Here is a 22,342-nt window from a genome sequence, read left to right as displayed (position 1 = left end):
AAAAGTGCACTATAATGGAAGTGAACGGGTTCCCAAAACTAACATAGGTTTTGCCATATAAACATTTTTTTTTATGTATACATTCGTTTTATTTTCTTTAGTAGGACTTCAAATTCAAGACAATAGGCAAATATGTTGTATTTTCCTTTAGAGAACTCCACAGTTAAACTTTTCAGAAGAGAGCCATGAGAAAAAGAACATTCCTCTGTTAAGAGATTTGAAGCAACACCAAGCAAACAGATAAACATAAAGATATCCACATGCAGGACGGCTCATTGGAGTCTGCACACAGTCCATTTAGGGGCAAAGCTTTAGGAAATGCACAGAGAAAAAAAACAGAACTGGGGCCAAATTTAAGACAATGTTATTATAACAGAACTACTGAAGGTTCAATGAAAAGGCAACAATTGCCCGACAGGCTGCGATGCGGCGTCAGTGATTGGTTTCCAGCTCCACGATGGTCCACTCCCCCTGCGGCGACGCAGCGTCTTCGGGGGAGAAGCTGGTCACGGTGATGCTGGTGGTGGAGTCCTCCATTGGCGAGATGAGCTCTGCCCAGCGTTTAAAAGTCTCCTTCTCCTGCGGCAGGAAGGCCTGGGAGTCCAGGCAGTCCCGTGACAGGGACAGTGTCTGCTTGATCAGGTACTGGGCCAGGTTGAGCTCCTCGGGCACCGGGTTGATGACGCCCAGATTGGACTCCTGGTCGGTGAGAAGCTGCCTGAGCAGGCTCCAGTCCCTCTCGGCGAATTCCCTGCTCTCGTCACCTCGACCCTGGTCCTCGTTTCCCTGAAGTATAACGTGTCTGTCCTTGTCCGAGCAGCGCTCAAGGGCTTCTCCCACGTCCATCTCATAAATGGGGGACAGGGCTTTGGACGGTCGACGATCATGTGTGCAGGTTTGATCCGATCTGTCACAACCAATGTCCCCTAAAAACAATTGACAATACTGCAAAATGACAAAATGATTCATTCCTCCAATTTATTTGATTTATTTCAGAAGTAATTTCAGAGTAGTTACAATTAAACACTTTACTTAAAATGTACCCTTAATGCAAAGGTGTCGCTCATTTCTCACGTTGGAATATGGTTGAAATGGCTCAGCGGGGAACCAGTGTTACAGACATTGCCAAACTTTCACAATAATCAGAAAATTCTGGCGTCGAGTGAAGTCATTCAACCGCCTCAAATTATTACCCAACTCCAAAATCAGACAATTCACTTGCAAAAAAAAGGATGACAAAGTATGGACACCTGCCTTAAAGGTAATGCACAGAGGAACGCTTTTCTGAATGTGTCTCTTTTATCCCCCAGTGTCAAAATAAGCCATGCATTGTCAGCACCAGAAAGTTTGAGGTCACCTTTCACCTTTTTGAGATTGACGTGCAGGTCTTTGAACCAACAGACCTAATGTACAGACTTGAAAACTGTCAAAAAAAACAAAACTAAATGCAAGCAACAAGTAGTATAGAAGTGTTAATCACAATTTACTTTGACATTTTTCTTTCTTATGTAACCTTTTATTTGCAACAATTTCACTGTGGAAGGGATGAGCTAAATGGTGGTATAGTTGATGACTTTTTGCCAGTGAATGCAGATAAACTGTTGACACGTGTGCTCTGGGATGGGTTCAAAATAACGGTGCGGGTGTTGTATTCTGTATATGATAGGGGCTAAAAAATAGTGACAAAAGAGACACGACAGAGCTTTGGGTCCTGTTTGAGCAACACATCACATACTTTACAGGCTACTGTGACCACGTAAAATCTACTCGAAAGTATACACTTTAAAACACTATTTCCATGAAAGTATCTACAAACACCAGTCTAGTGGGTATGACAAACGATAATGGAAAAAACAAACAAACAAAAAAAAACAACCCACAAAAATAATGGATGGCATAGGTGGATGACAAACAACAATGGTTTCTAATAGTAGCATGCATGTCTTGAGTGCAACAAATTGGGGAACAGGTACACTCTTGCAGTGAATGAAAGAATAACAAAGATCCTGAGAAAAGGGTTCTTGTTATAACACACCTATCTCAAATCGCAATGCAGCCTTAGTGGCGTTCAGTGGGTTTACCCATTTTGTCTCTCCACTTAACATAGCCTGGATTTAATCTTGAAATCATTGCTTGTTTGTAAGGTGCATAAACACAACCTTTAATGATCGTAAAGTTAGCTGTAGCTTAAATAGGCCAAAAACTGCTCAGTTTCGCAGCATCAAAATAAAATAAAACAAAAACAAGAGAAAATAAATTGAATTTTATGTACATCAAAGTGCATTGGTATGACCATGTCAAAAGCCTTGTCACAAGGCAAATATTTATATTCTGAACATGGTATTATTTTTGACAAATACAATTCTATTAACAGTATCGCTAAAAAGCAACATTGCTTTCTACACTTTTGTATGTATTAGCTGATTTATTCAAGGCTAAGTGCCACTGACTTAGGTAGTTCAGTTGTCAGATATATACAAGCCTATGTTTTTTTGATCTGACCAATCTCCCTGTTTAAAAGGATATTGGTGTTGCAAATTCAAATTTGAAATAGTAGCACAATGGTTGTTTTTTTAATGGAATCAGGCATTTAGCAATGAGCAAACATTAAATGACCAACAATCATTTCATTTGAATTTGAACTGTCAGTTACAAACTAGTTGTACTCTTAAGAATATCCTTTTTTTCTGGAAGACGGAGAATAACATGTTGGATGTGGATAATACCTGGGTCTCAGAACAAAGGAGAGTGTGTCTTGCTGGGGTAAAACAATACCTTCATCAATGGAGTTTGAGGGAGAGAGGGTGGGATTGATTTGGGGATCTACAGTAGGAAGGCTCCATAGATCATACATTACCTGCTGGGGATTGTGCAGCCTGTACAGGAGAGTCCCCTGTCAGCTGAGCCTCATTTAAGGCCAGGTGTAAATCAGCTGTCTTGCTGTCTGAAGGCTTGGTCGGGTTGTGGTGCAGCCCTCCGTTTCTGTACTTCTCAGTGTGCCTGAGGTCTAAGTGACAAGGCCGCTCTTGGGGAAGGGTCTCTCGGCAGTCAGAGTCCAGGGCTGAGGCGCACGACTCTTTCTCGTCCACCTGACAAGAGTTATGCTGCTCTTTTGCAGACTCCTGGGTCTCTGTGAGGAATACTGCGGACGCATCTTCGTCATCGTTGCTAGCTTGGTTGTGCGACGCGGGTGTGCTCCCGAGATGTTCCAGCAGGTGATGTTGTCGCTCCGCTGGAGGGATGGAACCGGGGGGAGGAGTGCAAGAGTCATATTCAAAAACATCACTGGAAGTCATGACGTCGTCGGGGTGTCCGGGTGGGGTTTGGGCCCCGCCCTCTTCAGAGCCCAACTCCTCGCACTCGTCAACAGAGAGTAACACTGAACGGCGGAAATTTGAGGTTGACTTGTAGTCAGGCTGCTCGTTCTCCTGATCACCACCGTCATCATCAAAGGCCAGATTGATGATCCCCTGAAAATGGGGTGAGGGTTCAGTAGGTGGCACAGGGCCTTGCCCGGGGAGGACCTCCACCTCTGACTTCTCATCTTCCGTTTCCTCTTCTTCTTCTTCTTCCTCCTCCTCCTCCTCCTCCTCGTCCTCTTCTTCCTCTTCGGAGGAGAAGAGCTGGTGGGCAGGTACACTCTTCACTGCGACAGTGGTCTCCACCTCTGAAACTGCCTCCTCAACGGGGATCTCATCTCGGTGCAGCCAGGAATGAGGCCGTCGCCTGATACCTTCCTCCTCGCTGGTGGTCTCTGCTTCACGGCCTCGAAGCCGAACCTCCACTCTCAGCCCCGCTCCGCCTTCGTACATCTTCAGCTCCTCTGGGGTGCTCGTGTCACTGCTGCTGCGGCCCAAGAAGTCGGGGCAGCGCATGGTGCCGCACTTGGACACGCCTCTGTCGTTGGAGCAGTCGTCGTCTTGCGAACCTCCGGCGTCGTAGTCCTCAGATCGGGGCTTGATGTCGTCGGAGGAGGTGGTGTTGCTCCCGGTCTCGGACTCTGGGCTGATCTGATGGTGAATACCACTCCATGAGACCTCCAAAGGGGTCTCGGTGCTTCCCGCACTGCAGGGAGTGTCTACGGGCAGCTCTGTGTCTCTGGGGGAACTCGGGGAGCTGACCACGTGGGCTTGAGCTCCACTGACGTGTGCAGGGATGGCCGAGCTTTGGGATGGTTTCCCCTTACTCACCTCTGTCGGCTTGCAGGCGACGCCGTTAGTTGCTGGTGGCAGACCACGCTCAAGTTCTGTGCTGTGCTTTACTGTTGGCTGGGACATGGTCTTCTGCTTTGGGCTTGAACTCAAGGGAAGGCAAAGTGAATCGCCTGACCCCTGGCCTGGTAGCTTTCTGCTTTGTGCTGTGGTTTGATCAGACGACACTGGTTCTGTGCCGTTCTCTTCCTGTTCTGCTACGGCACCACGGAGAGGTGGAACAGGAAGTTCAACTTTACAGTCTGAATGGTGATCGCTGATTGCCTCTTTTTCTTTATTTACCAGCTTCCTGGAGGAGGCACTAACAGCTGAGTTTTTGATACTCGCGCCAGACTTTACAGAGACTTTATCTGTAGATACTCCAGCCATACTTTTCGGCTTGGATCCGGGTTTGGCAACTGTTAGTGAGGATTGTTTGGAGGAGACCACTGAGGCTTTTGCTGGTTTAACACTGGAGGATTTAGCAGCGGCTGCAGTTGTTGGGACGGGTTTTGTGATCTTCTTTCTCGCTGCCTCACTTGCTGCTTTGTCTACTGCTGAGGATTTAGACCCGTCCTTGTGGTCGTCTTTCCTCGGAGAAGCAGGCTTTTTCATGGCGGATCCATGTCTGGAGGCTGGAATAGGGAGGTTTCCAGTGTAAACAAAAACATGTGTTAAACTTTGCCACAGTGTGACAATTCCAATCTGAATTCTGAAACAATGCACTGAGGCTTTGTGCAACACATTATGGATCTCACCATTGCTCTCAGGTGTGCTTTTCCCCTTTATGTCTGATTTAGTTGCCGTCGCTGCTGCTGACATTTTCTCTGCTGAACTCGGCTTGGCCTTGCCACTCACGATCACATTTGGCTTATTTGTAGGACTGAATAGCAATGGCATCAAAAAAATTAAATCATTGTTTGATTGGAAATACAGTTATAACAACGTCCACAACAAGTCACTTATCTCAATCATGTCTAATCTCAATTTTGCCAAGTTTATTTTACATTATAATTCATCAACACTGGGGGGCGGCAAAGTTATTTATACCAATTTATTGAGCACTAGTCTCAAAAACAGGATTTAAGCATTGCTTACCTGTTGGTCTTTGTCGTGTCTGATTTCCGAAGAGGTTTTGTAATCGGGACTTTGTTCACCGCCTTAATCTGGTGTTTTGGTTTAGAAACTGTAAACAACAAATATGACAATTTGATGCCAAATTTAAAAAAAATATATATATCGTTTTCATGTTAGCTTTGACTGACAAAAACATTTTCAGACCAGCTACATCAGCACTGTATATTTGAGCATTTGCTTCCTGTTGCTAGTAACCTTAAATTTATGAAATTAAAATGACCATTATTAAATGAAAACAAACAAAAAAAAAAACCCTAACCCTGAAGCACTGGATACAACAGAGAAGCAATTACCTTCAGCAGAGTTGACATTAATAGTGGACATGACAACATGGACCATTATAAATATCAATAATGACAGAATTTGTAAACAATGGTCATATGAAAACGGTTAATATTCTTCAATATAAGGGTTCTCTGGTAGTCTCTGGAGGTTCCTACAGCAGTGGTTTACCATCCTATTGGGGGGGGGGGGGGGGGTGTAACATATGGCAACCCCTCCTCATTTCTATTGTATGAGGACAGACAGCTGAGGGTGTACTTAGGAGACAACAGTGGTAGCATTGAGAATTAACCCTTTCCATCCAAAACTAGACATCAGCATGTGTACAGAAGCTTTAAGTGATTGGTTGCACCCTGTACCGCAGCTGTGCTGTGCTTTCACCTCTGTGCTTTTTTTTTTTTAGTCTGTAATAGACAAGGACAAGGACCTCTGCGAGCTACGGAGGCAGGCTGGTGTGTTCTGTACTCTGATAAACCCATATTCATATGCAATATTACCCTCCTCCATTACCATTACCTTCCTGTGTCAAAGAATCTTTCAAGGCTTCAGCATTCATCGTGCTCATAAGCCTCAAGCCTCCCCGCTACATCTGCCTGACGCAATTTCCCTCCCCCCCAACACTCCAATGTGACAAAAAATAAGTCTTAAACATCTAAGGTATTGAATATGATGAAACAAAACAGAGCCAAACAAGAGTTTTCGACCTGGGATGGAATGGTTGTTGCTGCGCGGACTGCTGGCTCCGTTCTCTGGTGAGGCGCTGCCCGAGGTAGACGAGATGCTCGCTTGAGGTTGGGCGGTGCCAGCGGCACCGTCCGCCCTTCCTGCTGCGCTTTTCTGAATCTTCACTGTTACCGCTGCCTTGCTCTGGCTCAAGCTTGGCGGAGAGGTTTTGGGCCTGGCCCCAGGGTTAGGCTTTTTATCCTGCTCCTTAACCCCAGGGGATCCTCTAAGGCCATTGGCGGATGCCGCTTCCCGCCTGGGCCCCGTGGCTCCAGTTCCATTGACAACTGGCGTGCCAGTGGAAGCTGCCTTTGCTTTTGCCGCCGTGCCTCCTGGCTTAGTCTTTACATTCTTTGCTCTGGAGGCGTTAGTATCACCGGGCTTGTTTGCTGTACCCAGTGCATCAGACTTCATGGCTGACGCAGAGCAGCGGGAGGAAGGATGTGCACAGTTGGAGACCCTCTGTGTCTTGTTCACAGGAAGGCTTTCAGGCACAGACGACGTGCATTTCAAAGCTCTCGGCTAAAGGAGAATGTTTAGACATAGAGAAGTTACATTATTATTGTAACTATAGGCTGAAATTATTATAGCATGAGTTTATTCATAGGAAGTATCTTTTGACAAAGATCGGCGGGCCAAGTGTCTTTTTTGAAGGGGACCCGGTGCGGGCCCGCGACAGAGTGATGGGAGCATTAGGGTAGGGTCCTTTAGTTTCTGTGATAACAGAATCACAGACGGAATCGCGGAATTGAGAATTTAAAAAGCTATAACACAGATCCCATAGGGCCCTACATTAAGTCAGCGCTAAAAGCTGACTGGAGATTTGAAAATATGACTAACCTCCACATTAACAACAGATGTCGTGGTGAGCTTTCCAGAAATGATATCTATGTTTCCATCCAAGCCGCCCCCCTGTAACTGTCGTTTAAAAAACCCAAATCTAAAAAAATATGTAAAAAAACCCCCAAACAACTAAAAAAAAACAACCGCTGATGCTTAGGCCCAGCGGGGGGGGTCAACTTAAGCTCGGCAATACACTGGGGGAAACCCTGATTAGTATGTTAGTTAGGTTTTGGCAAACATAAGTTCATTCAAGGGTCAATGTAATAATACGTTTTAATTCAGTAATGATAACTCAATAATATAAATGTTGGGTGATTGTGTGTAAATGAAGAAATCAGAGCACAAATATATTGTAGGCTCAGGGAAACAGAACTGTTATTTCGACATCACGACGAGCAGACAGAGAGGAAAAAAAACTTGACTAGATGAGACTTCTGGCCGGCATCAAGGCGTTTTCTGAAAGACGTTTCAGCTTTCTGTGTGAGCAAAGGAGGTGTGGCAGATCTCAGCCACCCACACTCAACATCCAGCCAATCCCTGTCTGTCACCTCATTCACACTACCTTGAGCCAAGAGTTTAAATTAGGCCTTAATATTAAATTCTGTCAGGCTCTCAAGGTTGAGCGGTTATATCATTCTGTATCTTATGGCTGCACACTGACTACAACCACTGAGATTATACAGGCTGGCGTCAATTTATCCGAACTGAAATGGTCATACATCGTCATCCAACTGAAGCCATCGTACGACTGGAAACAAATATAATAAAACATTTATTGACGTTTATAATAGAAAATAGAATAGAAATAGAAATAGAATAAGTGAATACAATGGATGGTCTTACCTGTGAGCTGGTGAATACAGGCTTTTTTCCAAGAGTCCGGTTGTCCCCTTTATCAAGGGCAGCTTTCAAAAAAAGGATGAAAGGAAAAGCACCATATTACAAATGAAGAAACCAAGGGTACCAGGAGAAATATAGATCTTCTCAGTCTCATCTATCCATAAAACAGAAAAAATGCCCCTCAACACCCCTCATCATAAAAATAAGAGAAGCCATTACCTTTTTTATGATGTAGGGTAAATTAACTGGGTCAGCAGTCAGCTGTGTCACTTTTGTAAGCAACATTACCAAAGTGCATCCATATCTCATAACATAATCCAGATTAAAAGAAAATGTAGGCAAAATACACTAAAGCAGGGGCTGTGTCTGCCAATCAACGTGCAGAGGCATTGTTTTCACATTAGACCACGCGCCAATGTGATTGTGATGGCAAGGCACGTAGCAGTAATATTAATGCAACTAGGCTAAGATCCAGACCACATAAATTATTCATGCCGAGCATTTCTACACAGTCCGAGCCAAACAGTGAGCACGGAGCACATTTCCTCTGATTCCGGGATGCCTCTCCACATGTGCACACACATAAAGAAAGAAAAAACTAAATAAATAAATAAAAGAGAATTTCATGTCTGGTGCAGTGACCACATTGGCCTACACTTCAAGACAATCACAGATGGATAAAACACCCCTCCATAAACAGATGTAAATGGTATGAGAATTGAACTGGCCAGACAATGAATGGGCTACCAGTGGACAAGCAGACATGCTAAAAAAAAAAAAAAAAAAAGCCATTAATTGTATCAGTCAGCAGCATATGCTCCATTGGCTCTGGGTTCTCTCTAGTGTTGCAGTGCCAGTGCTTCGTCACTAGGCTGGGTTAAGGAGGAAGAGGAAGAGAAACACACACACACACACACACACGCACACAAGCACACACACACACACACACACACACACACACACACACACACACACACACACACACACACACACACACACACACACACACACACACACACACACACACACACAATGATGATACTCTTTGTGTTTTAGTGGAGATGCTTTCTGTGGAGGTGAAGATAGCCAGAAAGCTACTGCTGTCAGATTAAAGATGTCCCCCCTTACCTGCCAGTATCCTCTCTCTGTGTTTGGGCTGCAGGGTCTCCCATCCCTGCGTGTGGCGGACGGCATAAAAGGACTGGAGGAGAAAGGTCCACAGCCTTGTGCGGAGCATGCAAATCTCTCCCCTGAATGGCTGGCAGAGGGAGAGAGAAGTAGAGAAGGGGAGGGAGGGAAGAGGGAGAATGAAAGAAGGGTGCGCTATGGCATGAGCGAATCAGCAGCTGCTTTAAGCACCCTTCACCATGGCAACCAATAAGCCCCCTCCCTTTCTCTCCCCCTTGCAGATTCCACTTGAGCTCCAGCGAGCTAAATCAGTGACGTCACCAGCTGAGGCTAAAGACTGCCACGCTCCTGTTTCCCTGCCAGAACACTGGTATATAAATAAAGGCTATGGGTGAAGGAGGAGTTAGCCTCCCTGCCCTCCAACCTCCTTCTGCATGTCGCTGATTTTTCCCCTTCAGTTCATTCTCATTGTCCTAGCTACCTGGCTTCCACAGCATTTCAACAACAGATAAAGAGCCAGATCGACACTCCTTAGTCCCATCCAGTCTAATCCATTCTGCCATACTGCTTCGCCTGAGATGCATGTTGCAGCTCATAAATCACTTCACACGGAAACCACTCTGCAGATTAAACAAATCTGTTAGAAACAAATAATAATTAAAAAAAATAAAAAAAAATAAAAAAAGAGGAAGATATGCTTCTGTGTTCAAAACTGATTTGGACATTACTGTCAAATTTAACAATCTGTTGAATTCAACAAAAATCAACAATTGATTGCCTTCTAAGAGCAATCGCTACGGTTGGCGTGGTTATCGGCGTTACCGATGTTCAGGCATACACAATTATATTAACTGCCCACAGCCCCCAATGTTGTTTGTTTATTTTTCTTCTGAAGAAATAAAACACATTTAATTATTTTTTCTTGTATCAGTTCCGACATTTGTCAAATAAAAAAAGTCTAATTTGTAAAATACTAAGCATCTTACCAATACTTAGTCTGATGCTACAAAAGTAAAAGTGGCTGCTACATGCCCACATTCGCAGCACATTCTGCTTATTATGGGAGGAGAGGAGAGAAGGCTATAAGGGACCTTAGATCAAGTATAGATCGGGACCTGTCTCCCTCCATCCGTAATTAGCGGGGACACTCCGCAGCCCCCCTATAATGATGTAAATTATTTTATTACATACCAGGCATATCCCATTGCCCTGTGCCTAAATGATCAAATTTTCTCATTTTAGAATTTGAATATAGACTTATAGAGCGGTGTGCTGGAGCAGTTTGTGTTTGTATTTCAATGCCAAAAATCCATAATTTAGAACGAATAAATAAACTTGGTGAAAACAACTATATTCAAGCATATTTAATTTCAGGTTAAACCATAGAGAAACAGAAACTAGTGTAAGGGATACTTCTGCTGGTGGCCACTGCAGGATGTCTGTTTGCAGAGTTCAGTGTGGAACAGAATAAGGACTGAGGGGGCTGCTCTGTATAACTGCCTCCATTTACCTTCTCTTCTCTTTGCGGTCCAATTTCCAGGGTGGAACCCTCCTCTGCCTCATCGCCACACAAGAAGTCCACAGCAGAGAACAGATCACAGCAGTTGTCCACGGTCGCCCCTTCTCTGATGGCCGAGCAGAGTTTTTTTAACAGTGCTGGCTCGCGGGTAAACTCTTCCCTCTATCATAACAAATGACACAATGGAAAAAATGAAAATTCCCCATAAGTATGGAGTGTTTATATAGACACTGGAAGCATTTACTTACCCTGCACAGATTGTGAAAGGCTGAGGTACGGATGACCCTGGGGAGGTGGTGTACAATGACATGCAGGCTCTCCTCCTGCAGCTCGGTTGCCAGACTCATCACCTGTTTGGCCCACTTCACCTCAGGGAGACTTCCAATCAGCTGCTCACTGTCACAGAGCACGGTGGCGGCATTCTGCAGCGTCTGCGGGGAAAGAGCTCGCAGCTAAATTTGCTCTTTGCAAGAATTGAAATTCTGTACTTTATAGAGATGCATGCATGTGCGCAGCCTTCTCTTTCTCAAAAGCAGAAGGAACATAAACTCAATTATAAATTACAAGCCTTAATTATTCCATAACTACCGACATCCATGTTACGTTGCTAAATGAGTCTGTTAATAGCAACTCAATATAGCAATAGCAATTCAATAAAGATGACCCTTTATTGGATGATGTGCAAAGTTCCTTCCTCTCGAAAAAATATTCTACACTGATGAAATCTGTGTGTGTGTGTCTGAAATGAAAACCCACCATGGCTGCAGTGACATCAGCAAAACAGGCTCTCTGAAGCTCGCAGGGCAATAGGGAGAAGTTTCTGTCTGACCAGCTCTTCACAAAGTGTTCAGCGATCCACCTGAAATGTAGGATTTGTGTCATAGGCTAGCAACGGCAGTTGGAAGTTCAAGTTAATCTTAACTTAAAATCTCAGCTTAAAATCAATATTGTGAATGTACAAGTTGAAATTAAGCGGAATTAGACCTGCAGTAAAATATGGACTGAGAGCAAATGTGCAACCACACACACACACACACACACACACACACACACACACACACACACACACACACACACACACACACACACACACACACACACACACACACACACACACACACACACACACACACACACACACACACACACACCAACAGGGCGGTAACATTCAGAGGAAAAAAATAAATCTCCTGGAATTAAATCAGAAATTTACATGACAAAACTGGATGAGAATTGCATCTATCATCAATTGTTAGTGTTTGCTGCAGGACATGATTTCATATGTGGTTGTTGCAGTTCATTATTTCACTTGATGGTGAGTGCTTACCTCTTACACAACAAGTGGAGCCTTTGAAGGCTTAACGTGTGCGTGAGGGAAAGGCACTCTAAAATAGTCTTCTGAACCCCACCGATAGGCTGTAAAGAAATGAAAATAATCTAAAGTCTTCACGACCAAGTTGCTGTGGGGTGGCTACACATGTCATCCTGTCAGAGTCACGTGATAAGGAATGCAGGAGTGAAATCAGAGCTCAACTGAACTTCAATCCAAAAGCTCACTGTTGAGTGGTGACATGACGGGTACAAATCCAAAACCAAAACCAAACACATGCCACGTATTCTACCAAACTGACCTTGGGGAAGAAGTGGCAGTAGTCCCGAGTCAGGACCATTTCTACAACGTCCTTTAGGCCCTCCAGACCCAACATGTCTGCTGCGAGCACCACCTGGCTAGAGGTACCACACACACGTTAGTTAGGATCTTCAGCCTGTGTTTGAGCTCAGAGAAATGCAGATAGACTTAAAAAAACCCAATACCTGGCACTGGCTCTGGGAGGCAGGTTGACTATTGCTCCGTATATGAACTGGAGCAAGATTTCCATTTCCTCAGGACCCAAGCTGGAAATTCCACGTTCACACAAAAATAAAATAGACTAGTAACTATTAAGTGTGAAGTAAAACAGAACAAAATCAAATATAAAACAAATTGCGAAATACTTTTATTTCATAAAAGAAACGCCTTGTTTTAGTAGTAGGTTTTTTTTAGTAGTGACATGATATACTTACTTGGATATATATATATATATATATATATATAAATAAAACTGCAGCCTGGGGGCCACTTCACAGAGCTCCCCCCGCAAATCAACACAGACGCCCATCATGGTGACAGTTGTGTCTTCCCCTGTTAATCTCAGATCAGCAACACTGAGGCAAATGATGCGTCTTGGCCCAGAGGAGACAGTAGACCCCATTTATCTCTGACACGCTGGTTTGCAGAGGGAGTGAGCCCCTTCAGCCGGCACAGGGGTCAGAGGACTGTTGTGTTTTTCCAAACATGGAAAGCGCGTGTATAGTACAGTGTGTGTGTTTGGGTGAGTGTAGTTCAGGCAGACACCTGGTGTTGTCAGTGGAAACCCCACACAGAGCCAACTCTGTTCCAAAACATGAATAATTAATGTGCTACAGGCAGACTTCAATTGTATTTTTTCATAATGAAATGCTGTCGTGTTTGTGCATAGCGGAGGTGTGTGTTCAGTATTATAGACCCAATAACAAGCTAGGCTGTGTTGGGACCTCACCAGAGGACTTACCCTTGTAAAGTAATACACTGGGTAGAACTTTCTATCCAACTCCCGCTCAGCATGGCTCGGAAATACTGAGAGCGTGCACACAGAATTGCCCTGCAAACCCATAAAGAAAAATATACAACAAAAAAATTTTGATTCATGAATTAGAAAATTAACAATAGCAGCCGATTTATCAGTCGCCAGTGAATGCATTTCATGACCCTTAGCTGTAGCAAACACATGTACATCTATTAATGAAATATTACAATTGAAATGAAAATTAAATATTGATACGTCTGTGAATTCAATGACAGAAATGAAATAGCATTACAAATGAAAGAATACTGACTCAAAGGTATACGTTTCATTTCTTAAACCGTTACGCTGATTTAAAGGGGACAAATTATGCTCCTTTTCAACAAGTTAATATAGAACTCTGAGGTCCCCAAAACATGTTTTTGATCCGTTGTAACACCCTCTATACCAGGGGTGGGGAACCTATGGCTCACGAGCCAATTATGGGTCTTTCGATGATGGTATATGGCTCGCAGACGATTTTGAGCCACAATTAACAAGTAATAAATAATTATTCTGTGTGGTTTTAAAATAAAACAGGTAAGAGAAATTACAATTTTGAAAATAAAATGTACAATATAAATGTGGTGGACAAACGGGCGTAGTCAAGCATTGGCTGCGGACCACAGAAAGACTCCAGGGCGCCTTTGCGCCTCCAGCGCCCTGCCCCTCCCTGGTATCTGTTCAGGCGCCACTTGTGGGAGTCTCTCCCCACAGGTAAGGGTTTAGGGAGGGAGACGGAGTCTTTCTGGCCGTGGTGCGCCGACATGGCGAGAGTTTTATTGTTAATTTCAATATGCAGCACGCAGGCCACAATAATATATATCACTGAGGATTATTATAATAATTGTTGATAATAATGATCCTCTTCTCCTCTCACAGTTGGGCTGCTTATGAGCCCGTGCGCCGATCCCCTCTGTAAGACAGACAAACATTAAGAAAACTCCCTGCCTCGAGTCGGACCAATCAGCTGAACACAAGTGGACAGAAATGGAAAAAACTTCAATATGTATGTGACAAATAATCTCTTGAACTTGAAGCTGAAGACCTGCTGATTCTTAAAACTTGGAACGAGCTTCCCGTCACATACCACACAATGCAGCGTGTGAGTATTGCCGTATTGACCATGTTTGGCTCTACATACGCATGTGAGCAGTCTTTCTGGCATCTGAGAAACATTAAGAGCAACCTACGCTCACGTTTAACTGATGGAAGCCTCAATGCCTGCATGAAGCTTAACCTCACTACGTATGAACCAGACTACAAGGCCATCAGCAAAACCATGCAGCACCAGAAGTCACATTAATGGTAAAAAGTATTTCATTGATTATTGGTTAGCTACAGTATAACAACAATATAATTAAGAACAATAAAGAGAAATGTATAAAATACATATATAACGCTTTCTTAAGTACTCAGAGATGTGTTATACGTTAGAAATGTATGCCTTACTTAAAAAATGCACGCATTAAGTTGCATTTAATTTTATTAAATATTATATGGCTCACAAGGAAATACATTTAGAAATATTTGGCTTTTATGGCTCTCCCAGCCAAAAAGCTTCCCGACCCCTGCTCTATACCATTCTGTTCCAAAACGGGCTGTTTCAGTGTCTGTAGTTCTAATGTGAATAAGAAGCCAAGCCCCTAGTTCTGTGAGGCAATGGAGTGTGACCACAAGATTCTGAACAAATTTGAGGTGAGAAATAAGCAATCTGTTAATGGATCTTCACTCATAATATATCTACAAGGCCTCATTTAAAAGTTTGTTCCGACATTAATCATGGTGTCCGGAGCAACACAGCATACGGCGAGGCTTGGGGCTTTTTTTGATTTATTCAATTATAGAAAGGTCAGAAAACAAATAAAATAAAGACAAAAACATCTACGGTTTCGGAGAAACGCAGAGCAGATCGCCTGCAGTACATTCAACCCACCATGGACGCATGCACGCATGCACACACACACACACACACACACACACACACACACACACACACACACACACACACACACTGCAGTTTTGTCACAAACAGTTGGTATCAATTCCTTTCTTTTAAAATATTTGTGCTGGTCTCTGCAGCCAGAAACAGAGCAGCGCAATGCTTAGCTCATAGCTTCGATGCCAGCGGGTCCGGTCATGGGTGGAGTTACTCAGATGGGGGGCGGTTCTAATTCTAATGAAGTGACATGTATTACTGAAACAATGTATATTAGGGCAGCAAAACTGAACGGCTCGTATGTATTGTACTGTATGTATTGGATGTACTTTCTATTTCATTTCCATTAAACACATCACATTGTTTCAACAGAATAATAATTCCTGATAACTATTTAGTTGTATGAACTATAACAATGTCCACGAGTGCAGGCTTCAATATTTACCTCAACTCCCACAAAAGAGCATTTAAAGACCTACAGTATTTCTCACTGAAGTTTTCAGATTTGGATTTTTGACAAATTGGCGTTTATTCACCGGTGTGATGTTACCTTCAATACAGCTTTCACAAGGATAACAGTTGTTAAAACCCTGAATGACAGACTGCGCGAGTGGAATGACCTTTGAGTCACAAAGAGGTGAGGTGGATGATGAGAGGGGAAACACAGCCTCTGGAGCTACTGTACAGTTCCAGCGCTGCAGAACCAGAGAAGGGCTTCTCCCCTGATCTGATGTGAGCAGCTAGCTGGCCGCTCCCCTGAGCACAACGGGGAGAAAGCAGTCTCCATGGTTACCAGCAACCATACTACTTCCTCTGCACCACTGAATGACCACCTACTGGAAGGACGGGTGCACACTGGTCAAAAGAAGGAGAAGGATCTCCACTAAGGCCACTTTATCAGCGTGCAGGTTGTTTCATGTCAAATGACCGTAATGAACAAAAACATAATTTGTAATGAACAAAAACATAATTTGTATTTCTGTCGCTAAGTGAACTGGTCGATAAGTGAGGACCTGTGTTATTTCACGATAAGGGGGCGTGGCCAGTGAACGCTAGTGTAGTGAATACTGACAGACTGCGGGAGACTGAGACTGAGAATGATGATGAGATGTATACAGTGTATATAGTACATATAGTGTATATAGTGCATATAGTATATAAAGGGTGATGCACAATGAGATGTTTGCCGCTGAGACAATGTGCACGCAGCGCGCATGCCGCGGTATTGTACGCAGCGCAATACAGACTAGTCAGAGAGATGGTCGTAAATCCGAACGGTCGTTAAACAGGTAGGTCGTTAAGTGAGGAATACCTGTTTGTATGTATGCATGTATATATAAAAATTTATAGTCATTACAACTTATTCCACCTGTGGCATGAGAAGACTTGCTCCCCCACTTGGATGATGATGTCACATTGGTCTTCTCTCTGGTACAGGTCCAACAAGTCCGCTCCGAGCCCAGAGGCTGGCTGCAGTTTAACAGCGTCTAGACGGATGTTAAGATTGATAAAGAGTCAGGACAGGAGTGAGAATGTGATTTACAACACGACCACGTGCTGCCATCAGACTGTGTGTCAATAGGCAGTGTCGACGCTCTCATGAATCTTATTTACGGATGCAAACAATGAAGAAATATATTGCTGAAAAACTGGTTTGCAGAACCGCCAGCTAAGGTTTGACTGAGCACATCAATTCTGTGATCTGTGAACAAGAGCATTGGCTGTTCAGGATGAGCTGTTTTGGGGATTAGGGGTCGAGGAAACTTAATAACGGTAAATCGTCAGACCTGTTTACCTGAGTAGGTGGACCCATTTGAAACTTGACTGAGCGGCACCTGCTCCTCCGTGTCCGAGTAGATTCCAGACAAACACATGCGCTCTTCTGCAGTGTACACTCGCCTGCAGCGAGGGGAAAAGAATCTTAAGGTCAAATTTGGCTGCGTCATGAACGACCTATTCAAATTATGATCTGACATGACATACAGCACAGGTGTCAAAGCTAAATGTCAGAGCAACGGAATTTCATCACCCAACACGAGGCAAAAAAGAAGAATAGAATGACTTTCTTTCTCCATACAGAAACTTCAAAGCCAGTCTATTCTGTTCAACAACCCCATACACGGCGGCATGATGCGGTTTAGGGACCGCCTAGTTTTAAGGGGTAAAGGACCCCAACTTTCACCACCATGGCCGGTGTCAAAGAGATGATTTAAGGGATGTGTTGAAAGAAACATTATGCCTTCTGTCTTGATTTTGTGCACCATGTGAAGCTCATGATTTCACCACTGTGCAATAATACCCTCTCCGTAATAATTTGGACGGATGAAATAGCTGTCCAAATTGCATGTATTCGCTTTAAGAAACGTATTTATTGTTTGGCAATGCTGCAAAATATAGGACTGAGACAAAATGCAGGAATGGCATAATACTCATGTGTATAACAGTAACATATTTTGCCAAAAGAAAAATGCACTGTTTTGGTTGAGGAACCGTTTGATGTTTTAATGAGAAGTAACTACTCCATTTATCACCGTTTATTTTTTATTTTTTTATAGAAAGTGTTCAGGAGTCTGTGTAAAATACAGGAGTACATGAGAGCACACTACTGCTGTGTGGCTCAGCAGTCCATCCACTGCTGTGCCAGTTGCCTGTGGTGAAACAGATTTTGATTCTTCTACAGTAAGCAAAAACAAGAATATAGTTGTTGCCTAGTTTATTCAGTCGCCTTTTGCACATTTAATGGCAAGGCAGATTCCATATTGAAAAGAGTGACTTGCACAGACTGTCTGACTCACCATTACTGCAATCACACTAGGTCACAGTTTTCCTCTGCACTCTATTACAAATTGCTAATGAGCATGCTCAAGTGTGTTTGATCTGCATCACAAGAGGCCCAATACCTCGATGGAATGGAAGTTAATATCCTTGGCAATGGGATACAGGTGCAGTTAAATTGTATGATAATCTCATATTCGATTTATTTTGCCTTTCTAAATTTACATGGCACATAGAACCATCCAAATACTCCCCAAATATTAACACAACTAGCTTGTATTTGGCGCCCTCTATCAGAAGCCCATTGAAACTGCAAAACCAAACTAGAGAAAGACATTTATTTATTCAGTGAAAAGAAAAGTAGAAAGTTGTTCTGATCAGACCATGGGAGAGAGAGCCATTTGCCCTTTTTTGTAAATTCTTTAATTTGTAGATCCAATAGTCACTTGTGAGCACATAGGGCCCTTAAACCTACCTGATAAACCTGATGAGCTCTGTCTTCTCATAGCCAGGCAGGTAGATGTTCTTGGCGTCTTTATGAGGCCCTTTGAGGATGTGTGGAGCTCTGGCCAGGAGTAAAGCTCTGTGGGCCCGCAGTGAGAAGAAGTCGGTGCAGAGACAAACATCTGCTTCCAGCTCTTCCTGCAGCAACCTTGTAGAAAACAATACCTCATTTTATCAGGGTGCAAGCTGAGTGTGAGTATAATTGTAAAAACTAAAACAAATGAAACAAATACATATAATAATAAAAAAATGTGTTAAAGCAACATTTCCCCGTCCCTTACTTCAATACAGTATAAGTCAGTAATGACCAACCTATTTTTAACCACAGAGAAACTGCGCTGTTGGCACCGTGCTCTGGCGGGTTATCTCCCAATTAGGACCCCCACTAAAAACATACACAACATCATTGTCTGCCCAGCAATGGACACTTAGAACCAGGTCCACGGGCGCGTCGTCGAATGCTGCCCACTGCTCCTGGCTGCCACCCCGGAGGAAGGACAGGCCAGGATGGGATAAATGCAGAGCCCTCATTTCACTGGCCACCATCCAAAGCATGTCATGTTACAATTAAAGATTCTTCTTCTGCTAGCACAAGGTATACCAAAGTGGTACAAAAGCTTAAAATTGTATTCACCTATTTGACCAATATGATGAATGGAAATCATAAATTAATTGAAAAAATATATATATTTATATATTTTTAAATAAATACATTTTGAATGAATCTTAATTTCTTCATCATCTGTTGGTGGGTCACAGGTTGGACATCACTGATATAATAATTATTATGACTAAAACTTTAAGTACATATTCCTGAGAGACTGAAGTATGTTAAACAACTGATGTGAAAACAAATTCCTGGCTGCCACATCTTGAGCAAACTTAAATTCCTGAGATTCGTTATCTAGTAGTCCAGCCCAGTTTTCTACCTCGGAGAACACACTCACAGTTCTGAGGCAGCCCCTATCATCTTTACCATCATTAACTAACATTGCAATGACTGAATGGGGTGACCCAGAAACAGGTCTGCTTAAAGCCAATTGGGCCGTATGAGCTCCACCACTGGTGCAGTGGCCATTTCATTCAATAGCCCTCTAGCAGCAAATGAAAACAGGGTCACCAGTAAGATGTTGTAACCATCACCTCTGCCAATCACTCACGTCACTAGAAAACCACATGAGTCAGTCTTGTAGGCAAGAGCACTACCGCAGCTTAGAAGACAACCAAAGCCATGTATAATTCACACCAAAATGTAACTGAGCTAAGGCCCTGTACTGTACACTTACGGTTTCTGTGCCATACGCGGTTGTTAATTTCACAAATCTTTTGTACAGCAACACATGATCATCTCTTCTCCAAGGCATTGTCAAGGACATAAGCCACAATATGAGTGAGGCGATAAACATAATGTCTTGCATATTGAAAATCTATGTCATTTTAACAGGAGGCCAATACCAACCTCAAGCCAAATAAAAATCTATGAAAACCCTTAACATGTATGTAACAAATCAATTGGGTTAAACTACCAAATGGGTTAAGGGAGACAAAGGTTGTAGGCTGTGATTTCTCAGACGGCTCACCTGGTACTGTCTGTCAACAACATTATCAGTGTTTCAACGCAGATATAATTTAGCTCTGCGGTAGTATTAGGAACTGATGCAATGGTTCAATTGGGTTAACACAATTTTAAAAGGACCTGACCTTTGACCTGTAACCAAACAAGGGTATTTAATTAATTAATTAATGTGCCCAATCTTCCAACCATAAGCGGACAAAGGGACAATAAATGGGAAGTCATTGGTAAGACTACATAACAGGCTAAAATAGCTTTTGTTTTCCACATCACACCCAACCAACAACCCATAACCATATTTTGATGCTGATCATCAACCTCAACCATTAGATAACACTTTGTCTCTGGCATCCCAATCTGAAGATGTTTTATTACTATATATGACTCAATCCAAACTTCATCTTATTGTACTATAGTTAGGGAGATAACAGTGAAACAAGGATCAAATTAGGATTGTACATTCCCTGATGGTACATGTACTGTAAATTAAATCATGGTGAAGTTTAAATATTTATCGTTTTGCTGGGAAGCCCTTGGACAGAGCTGTCACAGGTATTACATCATCGCCTGATCGCAATGATTTGAGCAGATCGCAATTATTTGAAAAATGGTTCATTGATTCCATTTCAATCCACATTTAAATTAACATTAACATTAAACTTAAGTACAATTTGATTTTTTTACGCATTTCATATTTCTATACCACAATTACAGTAGCATAAAATGAACAAAATAACAACATTCATTTGTTCATCGCGATCATCTGTGTGACTCGTGACTCGATCCTTCCCCATCTAGGACCTCTTGGATGACCCCCCCGGGGTTCCCCGGACCCCACGTTGAGAAACACGAATTTGGGGTATAGAGTACATGGATGTTATTCAATGAGAGACAAATCAGCCAGAAGTGGAAAGACTCTGCCCAACACAATCAGACCAGAGCCTGGTGTTCTGAAAGCATCGACATATTAGACATGTTTTTTTTTTTTTACCTGTCGAGGTCTTCCGACAACGCGGACGACAGCAACTTCTTGAGTTGCCCTTTGTATTTTCGCTCTTTGGTCATCGCTTTATTTCAACATCACACCCACGCGACAAAGATGGTAAGAGGTCCAGCCTTTGAATTGGGCATAAGAAGCTAATAATGCAACCGGGCTGGGGCTGTAGGGCGAAGCGGCGTGTCTAACGGGCCAGAGACTGTAGCACCAACCGCTTTCTGATGACTACGCTAGAAATGGTCAAAACCGCCGACGACGGTTACTTTCTCCGGCCCCGCGGAGTAACCGTTCCCCCACGTCCCTTTTCAATTGCGCGGCGCGTTTTGTCCCCGCGAACCACTCGTTTCCACGCACAGAGGCAACTTGGAGCGACAACAACAACGTAAACAAAGCCGCACGAAACAGCGACGACCACTGCGCATGCGACACCGGTTTCAGCGGACCCGAGCGCAGCGTGAGCGGCCACCCGCGGCCACTTCCGTTTTGGTGACGTCATTGTCAACCAGCATCGCCCGTGGGAGGTGACGTTTCTTTCTCAAATAAAAAAAAACCCCAAAATAAAATAAAGAAAAGTGAAGAAAAAAGACCAACAGGTAACGTTTCTTTCTTACTCTTCCGCATTTGTATGATTGAATTTAATTGACTTATCAAATCTCCAGATTTAATAAATAATAAGAAAATAATATATATTTTTTTAATTCTTCCAATCGGTCTTCAAAAAAGCGTCTGAATATAAATTTCTTGCTTGTCACTGATGGATATAAATAAATAAATAAATATATATATATCTCGTTTACAGTTCCGCGCATGCGCAGTAAGACTCCCAGAGCTGCCGTCCCTCGACCGCTCCCTCTGTCTGGTCGTGATGTTTTTTGTCTCCTCGGTTTTCCCGTAACTATCTTAATAGGCGTCCGATTTATGGACACGAACGTGCTGTTCTACTATTAGTTATAGTTAAGTCTACTACTAGTCTCTCTAAAAATACAATCGGCAAGACTTTGAACACAAACAAATGGATTGCAAAACATAACTGTGTATTTGCATGAACATGTGCAGGCGAAGTGTGCAGGCCAAATACATAATAAGCAAAATATATTATGTAACGATGCAGTTTTCCGAAGGATGTTTTTTAACATTCTCAACGTGGGGTCTGGGGACCTTCAACAGGTTCCAGGGGGTCCCTAGCAAAATGATGCAAAGTTAAGACTTCACCATTATTTTGTTTACAAGACATTAGCGCAATTGGACAA

The 22,342-nt window shown here is 43.1% G+C and overlaps 1 protein-coding gene across 1 annotated transcript; it reads right to left on the bottom strand.

Annotated features, from left to right (window-relative positions):
- Window positions 1-305: 305 nt before the first annotated feature.
- On the bottom strand, window positions 306-21,414 carry btbd8 (BTB domain containing 8). Its single transcript, XM_080002872.1, has 18 exons — window positions 21,087-21,414; window positions 18,494-18,670; window positions 17,039-17,142; window positions 16,613-16,730; window positions 13,254-13,343; window positions 12,478-12,558; window positions 12,294-12,390; window positions 11,990-12,078; window positions 11,419-11,521; window positions 10,911-11,093; window positions 10,654-10,824; window positions 9,144-9,273; window positions 8,019-8,080; window positions 6,314-6,854; window positions 5,289-5,376; window positions 4,949-5,073; window positions 2,858-4,825; window positions 306-926 (listed from the first exon to the last, which is right to left on the bottom strand). The coding sequence occupies exons 1-18, from the start codon at window positions 21,158-21,160 to the stop codon at window positions 433-435; spliced, it is 4,695 nt and encodes a 1,564-aa protein (XP_079858998.1). The 5' UTR covers window positions 21,161-21,414; the 3' UTR covers window positions 306-432.
- Window positions 21,415-22,342: the final 928 nt, after the last annotated feature.

Source organism: Zeus faber (assembly GCF_960531495.2).
Source record: "Zeus faber genome assembly, chromosome: 1".
In the NCBI taxonomy this organism is placed as follows: domain Eukaryota; kingdom Metazoa; phylum Chordata; class Actinopteri; order Zeiformes; family Zeidae; genus Zeus; species Zeus faber.
Note: the sequence above shows the minus strand (reverse complement) of the source record. Positions and strands in the feature narration are given on the sequence as shown.